The sequence below is a fragment of the Papilio machaon genome, chromosome 22, assembly GCF_912999745.1.
Source record: "Papilio machaon chromosome 22, ilPapMach1.1, whole genome shotgun sequence".
Classification (NCBI taxonomy): Eukaryota; Metazoa; Arthropoda; class Insecta; order Lepidoptera; family Papilionidae; genus Papilio; species Papilio machaon.
In genome coordinates, this window is record NC_060007.1 from 2689053 (window position 1) to 2701384 (window position 12332).

General features: G+C 33.2%; 1 protein-coding gene across 1 annotated transcript in view; it reads left to right on the top strand.

Annotated features, from left to right (window-relative positions):
- The first annotated feature begins 10958 nt into the window (after positions 1 to 10958).
- LOC106712527 (paired box protein Pax-6) overlaps positions 10959 to 12332 on the top strand; it is a 40032-nt gene continuing 38658 nt past the window's right edge. The window contains exon 1 of the mRNA XM_045683508.1: positions 10959 to 10974. Within this exon, the coding sequence (XP_045539464.1) occupies positions 10959 to 10974 (16 nt within the window). The remainder of the gene's footprint in view (positions 10975 to 12332) is intronic.

The following is a 12332-nucleotide window of genomic DNA, read 5'->3' on the forward strand; positions in this document are numbered from 1 at the left end:
TTTATGTATAATTAAAAAATGGAGTTATACTAAAATACATGATTACTAGGAGCTATTGAATAACAAAGTTTTCATTTTAAAATTGATGAAAAATGTCAACTATAATGATATTGTAAAGTAACAAAACTTTAATAAAAAAAATCATATTTAAAAATAGATAATCTAGTTAACTTAGGATAATTTCCATTTGTTTAAATTATTTATTTGTTATAAATATTGTATGAATGAAAATTATTCTTTTTAATTGCTTTAATTTTTATACAACTCAAAAACAGCATAATAAAGTTTTTTTTTTTACTAAAACGTCCTTAGCATGTATCTATCCACGCAAAAGCTTGCTAAGAATGCGTCATTGTGCGCACCGGTTGTGTCGGATACTTTATAATTTCGTTAAATAGAGATCTCGAGAACTCATTGTTGAGAGATTGTGAATAATTTTTGCGGTAAACGATATGCGAACTACAATAGGTGACAGTGACGTGGGGCCTCGGGTAATTTTGTAATGCTCTAACAAGGATCCTTTTTTACTATAATTGTGTAAAATCATATCAAAGAAATTATGAAATAAATCTAGCGTGATTGCGTTTAAGGAAAATTAAAATTAAATGTCACTTCTTTACAGTCACTCAAAAATTTATGTAATATGTAATTATAGATAGCATGAAAACTTTCATTCATTTTGCGTAATTTTAAATCCCAAAAAAAATCCAATTTTGTGCAATCAATCATATAAAACACAGTTGTCACCTTTCTTACACTAACTAGAACAAACTTTTATGAAAAATTCCATCACTGTAATAAATTTAATTCAAATCAAGTCGACACTTGGAAGTTTATGGTCTTACCTATTGTAATAAGCACTTTAGTTAAATAGAGCTGGTAAGTATAAAAATAAATGATTATACACTAGCTGTCGGCCGCAATTCTGTCTGCGCGGAATTGAAAATTAAAATTTAATTAGTAGCCTATGTTTTCTTCCAGACTGTGTTCTACATCTATACCAAATTTCATCGAGATCCATGCAATCGTTCCAAAGATACCTTCAAAAATCCATCCATCCCCCAATCCAAACATTCGCATTTATAGTTTTAGTAATATGTATATTTTCCACAGAGCTTATAATAGTAGCTTTGGCGACAGGTGAACTTGTACTTGTCTTATTAACAAGCTGTCGCATTATGATAAAGATGAAATTAACTGCGGAAATGTTAAATATAATTTTCACATAGATTACCAACATATTCAGTCAAGCCAAAGTATAAAAAATGTTTTTTTTTTCATTTAAGATCGTTGGCAGTAGGCATAGCAAATTTTTGTCTTAATTTTTTTAATTAACTTTAGTCTTAAAAAAGTTAATATTATGCAGTCCTAAAGCTTAAGAATGTACAGTTTTCTTCAGTCAAAATGTAATCGTAAAATGATGTCAATGTATAAAATCAATAAATCGGGACCAACAATCGATATCAAACGAACCGACATGTCTACCAAGTAATAGTGCTGTAGCAATACCATTATTTACACTCGAAAAGCCATTGACTGGAGTGTTGACATCCCTATTATGTAACAACTCCCTGGGGTGCTTACTTTGACAATTTTTTATTCCCATTAATGACATATCCTTGACAAAGAGATACAGCCATTGACAGTTTTACAAATAATTCTCACATGCTGTCATTACACGGCTTGATTTGTAAAAGCACCTTTGATACGGTCGGCAATTGGGATTCAAGTTGGTGGTTGGTGGAGACAAAATTATTAAAATTATGTTCAACTTACTCGTACTGCAACTTGGGTTGGATTAAATCAAACCTAAGTTGGAGTAAGCTTTAAATATATCCTAAAAGTTAAATTTCCTGTTGAAAAGGCTAAACTACAAATAGAAAATCTCTAATATGAATAACTACATTTGTCGCTCATAGTGTTCGTAGCTTTAAATCTTATTAATTGAACCGTGTGCCGTAAAATAACACTGTTCATAAAAATATAAAACAACGTAATGGCCGCAAAATAAATGACGATTTATTTTTTACAAAATTCTGGTCTTAAGTTGGTACGTAGCATTAAGAAGAAAATGAAAATTTTAGCAACATAAAATACATAACTCGCATTAATTCCTAAAATCCAAACCGTATAATTTAATGATGCATTAATTCTATTCAAATCTTTATAGCTATCAAACTCCCAGTGTTACGAAATAAGAGCCATCTTGTGACCAAAAAAATAAATAAAATAAACTAATCCCCGATGGGTCCAAAATAACACCTCTTTGGTCTCAATAGCCTCAGAGCCTCACCCTTCTGACGATGAGGCTTAATAAGGATTAAGATAGAGCCTTTTTAAAAGTAAAAAGCTTCCAGTGTATTCCGCTTATGATATTTTTATTTTTATGGCGGCTGTCTGTCGTTTCGGATATATCCGTGACATTTAAATTGTCATTTATCATTATACTTTTATATGTATGTTTAAATTAATTAATTAAATAATGATAATTTATTAGAACTGGCTACGAATCTACTGATTAATTTAAAATAAGGAAATAATTTGCCAAGTACATAGCTAGATGTTAATTAAAAAAGTATGACTGTGCTCTGGTACCTCTATGAAACCCTATGAAAAATAACAATTCAGTAAAAAAATTGTTACCATATTGTTTATGGGGCAAAAATATATTTCGAAAAATTTAACTTTGTTAAATCTCTCAAATTATGATTATTCATTAAATTCAAAAAAAAGTATAGGTGAAAGTGTCTAATCTATACAGTCTTTGGTAGACATATCAATAATTAAAAAAAAAAAACATCAAAGTGTTTGCCGGTATGTTGGCGTTATTATTCGATCGCTAACATTTCGGTTGCCGGCCTGGTAGCGATGCAGAAAGGTGAAGATTCCGTATTGAATGCGGCACAATGCTACAGATTGATTTATGTTGCCGCTCGCTATGCGTGGTGCTACTCTCATGCGGTACAAACAAGTACGGTCAGCAAGAACATACCGACGATAAAAAAATATAATTAGATTTTGTGAGAATTTTTTTAATTTTATTTGTAATAGTGACCGCATGCTCTACGTTGCTCTATGTCATTAAGATTTCCTAGTGGATCTATTTTTAACTCCAAAGTCGTTAAGATACTTTTATAAATAATACACAATGATGACGTACATATTTTAAAAGCAAACATTTTATTCATAGATTTGTATCTAGAATGAAATTACTTAAACATAAGGCTAAACCTACAAGTCTTTTATGCAAGGCATACTCTAAAAACCAAGTGACAGACATAATGTGCGTAAATATCCCTACAGTACGTCGTTCGATCATATAGATAAAATATATATGATGGATTATTGCCAAAATTGCATAAAAGATAAAAGATAAAGATAGCTTTATTTTCCCTTAAAAACAGTTACATATTATAATTACATATTATTATACCTAATTTTGCGAACAATAAACTAGTACTAGTAAAATAATGCTAATATTTACTACCAATGAGAAATGCGTTAGTTTTGTTAGTTTCCGTATATGCTAAACTTATTATTTAAAATTAGTAGTGTGAGTTTTCTCCTTGATCTTCTGTGTAAGGGCCGCCTAGAGCGGTGAAAGCCTCCTCCAGATTCTTCCATGTCTTCCTAATTGCATATTTCCAAAATTGCATATTTTTTAAAAAGATCTTCAAATGGACTAAGATTTGGAACTTGGCGCTACAGTAACATTTCAGCCTGAAAATACCTATCCAATGATATAACACACGTAGCTATTGGAATATTCTACCAGGATTTTGCATCATCCTTTAGGGCTATGTGGGATATTTCTCTACTTAATACAAATAACGATACTGAATTTATGTATCACGTTTGTTTTTACTTCATCTTCCAATTGTATAGAGAGATTCTCAAATGACTGAAGTATTGTGAAGAGTCTTAATTTTCCATTAAGTACGCATCACCGTTGACCACCTCGGTGTTCCCGTTTCTCGTTTGCCCCTTTATCTATCTATATCTATAATCTATATATATAAAAGAAAGTCGTGTTAGTTACACTATTTTTAACTCAAGAACGGCTGAATCGATTTGACTGAAAATTGTTGGGCAGGTAGCTTAGAACCAGGAACCGGACATAGGATAATTTTTACCCCATTTTCTATTTTTTATTCCGCGCGGACGGTGTCGCGGGTAAAAGCTAGTCTTATATAAAAATAAAGTACCTTGATTCTACTCTTGAGTTGAACATACTGTGCCTACTCCTCCTAGACCTCCATAGGGTAAATGTTGTAGATAGTTTTCCTATCACTACAATTTTGTTGCTAACTATTTTGTTGTCGTTACCCATCAGTTCTGAATCGCGGTAACAAATCGGCGGCCGCCCGCGCGGGTCTAACAAACGGGTGTTTTGTAAGACATTCTAATTTATTACTATTAAGACTGCGTCTAGGTGTGAGACTTAATCTCAAGGCGTTAACAGTACAAACGAATGTTATCTAACAATCTCTGATAAAACAAATCGATTTATGTAACCGCAATCAGCTTGCATTTGTTTTTTGACACTGAAGATGACGAAATCCGCAGTATAAAGTTGTATGTAGCAATTTGACATCTGTATTAGCAATATTAAAGAACAAAAGGAAAGTAAATAAAATATTCAAAATGAATCTATTTGGCCATTGCTAAAAGCACACACAAACAAAATCAGAAGTGACATTCGTTCAATGCTAAACGTTTGTCAAAGTCAGTACAGACAGAATAAAAACGGCCGTCCAAAATAAACAAATAGACGAAAATTTTAAAAATAAAAATAAAGAAAACCGCAAAGGCAAAAACATCAAACGATCACTATGACACTCGACAATTTAAAGGGCCCACTAAGCATGCATACCTAGTAACTTTAAAAACTTAACGGATACGTCACATGTTAATTATGTAAGTATACAGAGAGCCGCCCCGCTCTACGCTTTTTTTATTTTATAAAAACGCAGTGAAAAGGAAGAGCGGCTTTGACGTTTCAAATCTAAACGCGTAAGTGCTCTCCGGACGGGTTATATGTTTTCACAAAGCGCGCACTTTCAAATTACTTTGAATCCCGTATAGATTCGCGGGCGCCCATCCTCATAAACGTACGAGCTTGTGTTCCTTACACTAATTACCGAATCAAAGAGGATTTACTTCAAATTTGCCCCGTCATTTGTTTTATAAAAACAAACCTCTTTTATAACTCGAATAACTCTTTTAAACTACAAGGTACAAGACACTACGACGATAGTAAAATTAGTTCCTATAACTGCGTCTTTCAGACATCTAAAATTGTTTGTACACTCACCTAAATAATATCTTGAGATTATTTTAGACGATTTTCGCAAGGAAGAAAGACACTGTTTTCAATAAAAGGGTAACTTGAAGTAGCATTCAATTCCTATATCTACATACTTATCATCCGTCTGACGTCACCTCAAATATTTTATTAATATTTTATGATAACTTAAAAATAGATAAGATAAGAGAAATTTTAAATTGTTACTCGCCAAATAAAACGTATGCAAGTTTTCGAATGTTGAAAAGAGCCATCGTTCTGGTATTCGATTAGCGAATCTATTCAGCAAAGAGCCGGAACATTAGCGCCACCTGCGCCCCGGCGTAGAGCTGAATCAAAGCGGGAACTAATGAGGTGTGTGGAAGCGGAACCTACCAGACATCCGATCTTTAAGAGAACTTGTAGATGCAAGCTAAGTGCTGTGAAATAGATTCCTCACAGATTGCTCGATGTTTTTTCAATGGTGTAATTTTATGTTTGGAACATTTTTAAACTGAGACTTTTTTCTTTTGTGTTTTTATTTGACTTAGAATTTAATAAATGTTTTTAAATAAAAATATTAGAAATGTATGGACCGAAACTTGCTTTTGGTGTGACTAGAAATAACAGAAATTGATATTCGTAAGCAAGCTTAAATAAACAGTAGTAGCATTCCTACACATTATCTGCTTACAATAAATTGTTTAATTTAAAATTGGAAATCATAGAAATAACCTTACATTTGTAAATTTAAAACTTCAATTTGTTAATTACATTTTTTACTTCAACGGTAAATTGTATATTTTTTGAATTCACATTTCCGCTAATTACACAAAGATTTTCAATTTCTATTTCCAAACTAAATATGAATTAGGCAAACAGCACTATTGAGTCAGTATCTGCAATTCTCGGGTGGAATTTTAAATCGTATGAAACGACTTTTATACCAGTTTAGAGCGCGCCGTGCGAGCCTTTGACGTTCTCAGACGGCCACTTACAACGGGGTAACTGTTTTTTCAACATTTGCCTACACTTGCTTAGCTCGGGATCTTTTCTAATGTTTATTTTCCCCAACTAGCTTACTTTATATATTTACCTCGATAACATATATTTGTTGTTAAGTTAAAATTAAGTAATGAAATTGCGTCTTTTTCATTCTTCTTACATTTCGTTCTGTATACTAAAAATAGGCAACCTATGTGCATTCTATGGGCAGTGATTGGTTCGTAATTTTAGCAAAATCAGTTAGCAGCTTGCTCTTTTACCACCTTCTAGTATAAAAGAGTGCTACATTTTTAATAGATAGAAAAAGGCATGAGTATGAAGAAATATGAATTATTTATTTTTCCTACAACTTAAGTAAATTATAAATTTAACCAACTTTAAACTAATTATAACATACTGTATGCTTATTAATCTCATAGGAAGTAAAATTATCATCTCTAAATTTAATACAGTCCGTCGTACTCTCTTGTAATATTATGATATAGGATGTGTTCCTTGTAAACTATTCGAAAGTTCTGTCTGGTTTGTTTTCCGAATAAATCTCGTTAGCCTTTAAACTAGATTTCGAAACCTTTTGAATTTATTTGTTACTTTTAATACGTTAATTCGATTTTTATATTTACATTTTACATGCATTTCAAAATAAAATAATTATATTATTATCATCCATAGACAGCGAGTATTGTGTCCTTCTTAATATTTCGTAAATGCTTACTCGTTATTTGTTAGAACAGCTTTAACTTTATATTCGACTTACTAGCAGTTCAATGCTAGTACAAAGTTGAGATATGCCGCTAGTGATATAAATTTCAAAATGTTTCATACGCAAATATTTTACGGAATAAAATATAAATAACATCGAAAGCCGGAAAGGGTCAGTCCTTGAGACTTTTAAAGTCTCAATTGGCTCACACAAGTTTCCCAGGCACTACAGCTATAGGTATACTGCATACTATAGCTAATTAGACTAATTAGAAACAACTTTTTGTAGGCGGTAAGCCGATACTCTCTGAGTGGGGCCGATAACGAGAAGTTTATAAAGGCGGTCGGCGATCGCGCACAGAGATAGCGGCCGTCTGATTGCTGGTGATGTATTATATTTGTTATGATGCCGTGCCGGGCTTGTATCTTCATGACGTTTTAGACTTTTGACGTGGAAAGTTGACCGGTTTGTGACGAGGGATGTGTGCATGTAGGATGCGAGATTGTTGATTTAAATTATTTTATTTTATTGTATTTTATCTTACGTTTTTGTTTTACAAGTTTGCTGTTTCCTACCTTAGAGCACTTTCATAATTAATTTTTTAATGGTGCAATCTGTTGGAATTTCGGTGGTTTAATTTCAAACCGAAAAATTGCTTCAAGGCAAAGACCTAATAATATAAGAATATTTATGTTTCCCGTTAGACCGATTGTCTCGTCAATGGATCGGCCCAATGTGAAAAAATCCCATAGGTCGATCGGCCCAACGGACAACACCAATACGTCTTAATCACAAGTTTGATTGAAATTTCATTATGATTATAAGTTATAAGTGTTTTAAGTTTGTAATTTCTTTACATATCCCTTGTCTCTAATATTTTGGATATTTTTTGCATTATTAATTCAAATATATTTTTATATTGCATCCGGTACAAAGTTATGTTACAATATTTATGTAACTTTCTTTGTATATATACAAAAAAGAATTACCAACGTTAATTACACTTGGGGATGCAATTAAAAAAGCTATGGTGTTATCAAAACCGCAAAATTCAAAGGACCTCTGACTGTGTCCACGCGACCTACGACATTTTGCATTAGTTCGAATCCAATTTAGCAGGCACTCGCTTTGACTAGACTGAAAGCGTGTACCCTCAGGTCGAACCTTGGGCCCATTGTGAACTGTGAGGGGAAATATCAAAGTGAAGTCATTCGATTGGGACTTGAAAAGATCAAATACGTGTCCCGTTTTGAGTACCTGTGACTTTATGCATTTGTAAGATAGGAATTTTTATGCGTGTTTATAGTCATTTTGGGGATTTTAATGAATTTTATATATAACTAGTAATTCGGTAATGATGGTTAGGAAGTAAATAGAAAAATATAAAGCTAAATAAGTTTTTGAAAGAAGAGAAAACTATTTTAGTAGTTTTTGAGTTTACGCACAAACTATAAATAATAAACTTGAGTAGAGGTTAAAAATATATTTACGAAAACACAGGAATTTCATTAGACATAACAAAACAACCTTTGTAATAACTATTTGTATTTATCGTTAAAATTTATTAAACATATAAAAAAAAACTTATATACCTTTTGCCAGTTATTAGTACTAAGTACCATTTAAATAAATCTAGTTTGTCAAGATATGACTTGTCACCAATAACTTAGCTAATCTAAATTAGTTAACACTTATTCATGTTGAATTATTAACAAGCTGTTAGCATTGATATAAATAATTTGCCAGTAATAGGCAACTGTTAGATGTTATAACGATTATGTATTTCTGACATGATTATATAAATATAATTATGACATGACTTTGAACATAAGTAGAGTAAATAAATATACTAAGCTGTTGTTATTTTTCATGGTAGAGTTTACAAGTTACTGTAGTCTGTATAAAATATGTACTAAAATATGTAAAAAAGTATGGATATATTTAACACGTGAAAGAGGATATGCGTAAGAAGGAGGTAAATTCAGATATGGCGGCTGATAGAGATATATGGAGGAGTAGTACATACTGTGCCGACCCTCCATAGGAATAGGGTTTGTGATGATATTTAAAATATGTGGTATATTTATATTATACACAATACAATTTGAAATATACGAGTATATCGGTTTTCTGTTCCTTCTTCTTTTTATTCACATGACGCCTACTGCTGTGCCTATGTTACCCCCAAATATCGCCACGAGGATCCGTCCTGTGCTACCCGCATTTAGTTTTCTGTTTTAATGAGTTAAATATTTCATTCACCAGTACACTTGGAAAAATATGTATGCGTATTGAAAAGTAAATACGAATCAGTCATTTTAATTTACTCCAACTTTTGCAGCATACTTTCATTTGTGTTGACATGTGTAACATTTTTTTCAATGTCAACATTACCAGTTGTTAGAATACTTGTTGTAAAGTATGAATTACATGTCTTACTTAATGAAATTTATTAGTAAAACACATTAAAATGTTAAACGAGTCACCGTAAAATCATAGAGCATGCATAGAGAAAGCAATCTCGTCCAACGTCTCATTCTTATTTTAAAAACAAAACAAACAGAGTCTGACGTAGAGAGACTACCGTTCAGTTGGTGTCGTGCTGGGTGGCACAGCGCTCACTTATCGCTCCTCGATCGATTCATTACCGTGATCCATCGATCAATATCGCCACTCACGACTACAACAACTATTTCTGCTATGCAACAATAGATGGCGCTCACAGTCAATTCGGAATTACCAATTAGCATCGGCTCTCTCTCTTGAGGATGCGGTACTGATTGTTATTAATGACTTGTACTCTTTCACGCGACGATATCTGAGTTTGGGTGAAGTTGCAATTTTACATGCAATTCTTTTTGAGATTTTTCTTTATGACTCTACATATCCCAACTTTATAACTAACACATAATATTATATTATTCTTCTTATTTATTTCACAATTGATATCATGACTTCGCCAATAGATCGGATTCGCGAGATCAAATAAACTTTTATGTATTGCTCTTAAACTATACTATTTTTGTTAGTTTGCTCGTCTTAAGATTGTTATTAATTTGTCCGTAGGTTAGCGGATGTCGTAGGCTCCGTGGCGATATCGGCGTGGCAGAGGCGCAGTAGGGCGTGGCAGCGGTGGTAGCGCTGTGGTAGCGCGGTGGTAGCGGGCGAGCGGGCTGGCAGGCGGCGCGGTGGCGCTGCACGGGGGCTGGGGGCGCGCGCCGGCGCCCGCGCACGCCGCCACGCTGGTCGGCGGGCTGGTGCCGCCGCGGGAGCCCACCACGGCGGCAGAGGCCTTCTGGAAGATGCCGCATAAAGGTAACTACAACTAGAAATCGAATTATTTATTTTAATTTTGAGATTGGCCAGGTTATACATAAAGACCGTTTTACAACCCAAAGGGCTTAAAATCCTTATGTTTTGCTAGACTTAAGTCGCATTCTGCGATTACGAGTATTCTCATTGGTATCTTTCGTTCATTAGAACCCAACACCGTGTCAGAATCAGAATTCACACAGGTTATTTATAAATGACAAGAATTTAATAGTAAACTTCAGCAAGCTATAACGTGTACAGGCAAAGAAGTTGAAGCTTGGCCGCAAAACACTTAAACAACGCAGCTCGTAAAGCAGGACCCCAGAACTGGCAATAAAGGAACTAACTAGGATGCAACTTGTACCGCACAAGTCGACAATAGTTTACAAGTTAACAATATTGGTCCCGACTCGCTGTCACGGCGTCTTGACGAGGTTTTCTTAACTTTACGTAGAGTTATAATGATTCAATGTTCTCTGCCATTTCGTGTTCCAAGTTTGTTAGTGTTAAAGTTAATTAAAAGTAGATGCAAAATTTTAAAGTTTGTTTATAAACAGTTGATGCAATTTAACGTAAGTTTTGTAACACTTCTTCTGTCCAAAAAAGTGTCTCATTAAAGAATATAAAGAACTGGCTGATATAACATTAATAAAAATGATGATGTCAACTGGTCTAAAATCGTACTATAAAACTACTTGGTAATTAAAAGTATGGAGATTGTTTAAAAACATTATTATAAAAAATCTTGCCCTGAATAAAAATTTCAATTCGTTAAACCGATATTAGAAGTTAACTTCTAATATTCTTTTTTTCTTTATTCCATGTTAGTAAAAAAGTCTCGGCTTGTTAGAACTTACTTTGAATAAGTAAGTGGTTGTGTATCTTTGCAACGTACGACGTTGCTTAAATCGCTAACTTGCAGTCTTAAGAGAGTGTGATTCGAACGTGTTTTCATTCACTTAGAATTTGCTTTCTTACGTCCACTGTACCTATGTATTCTGTGGCGATATAATATAACCTATGTCACATCAGGGAAGACGACCAATCGAATGAAACCTCATTAGTCAAAATCAGTTCAGTCGTTTCTACTCTAAGCCGTCACAATGAAATTTACATACATACGTACAAACTCATATATGTATGTATATAAAAAACTTACTAACATACGCGCGAAAAACAATTACTCTTTTATCAGTCTGGTAAACATTTACATAAATTTTATTTTTATAGCTGAATAATCCGATTTTTTTTTTATTGAAAAAGTTAGCGCTGGACCACGATCCCACCCGATGGTGGTGATGATGTGGTCTAATCATCTAAGAATTATTTTAGCCTTAGTTTGAAAAATCAATAATAAAATATATAATATTCTCGTGTCATAGTTTTCGTCACCGTACTCCTCCGAAACGGCTTGACCGATTCTCATGAAATTTTGTGAGCATATTCAGTAGGTTTGAGAATCGGCCAACATCTATTTTTCATTTTTTTTTTAACTGCGCGCGGACGGAGTCGCTGGCCACAGCTAGTATTATATATATTATTTTATATGTACCTATACATTGACTTAGTTATTAGATTCGGCAGCTAACGACACTGGCCACCATAAAAAACTTTTAGGGAGAGCTTTCAATATGACGTCTGTTAGTAGCAGATATTCAGTTTTTTCATTTATTTATTGCTATTTAATATTATTCTTATGTACTAAAATAATATTTTTTTTTAAATATCCTTGTCACATTTTTAATTAAAAATTTAATATGTAAAGGTAAAAAAATCTCACGAATAGCTACCTAGCTTAGATGCAAAAATGTCAGACTTCGCAATTTGTATAAGTTGACATGCACATACTTAACAAATAAAACTATTCGAATTGCAAACGGAAACAAAGATTAAGGCATGGAAATATCAGAAATAATATTTAAATTCGGTTTGCGTCTTGGCTGTGAGCGCGGTACAGAAATATAATTACAGCCGTACCGAAGCCAAGCAAACCGAGCATGCGACGATTGTGTCACATTAAACGACAGA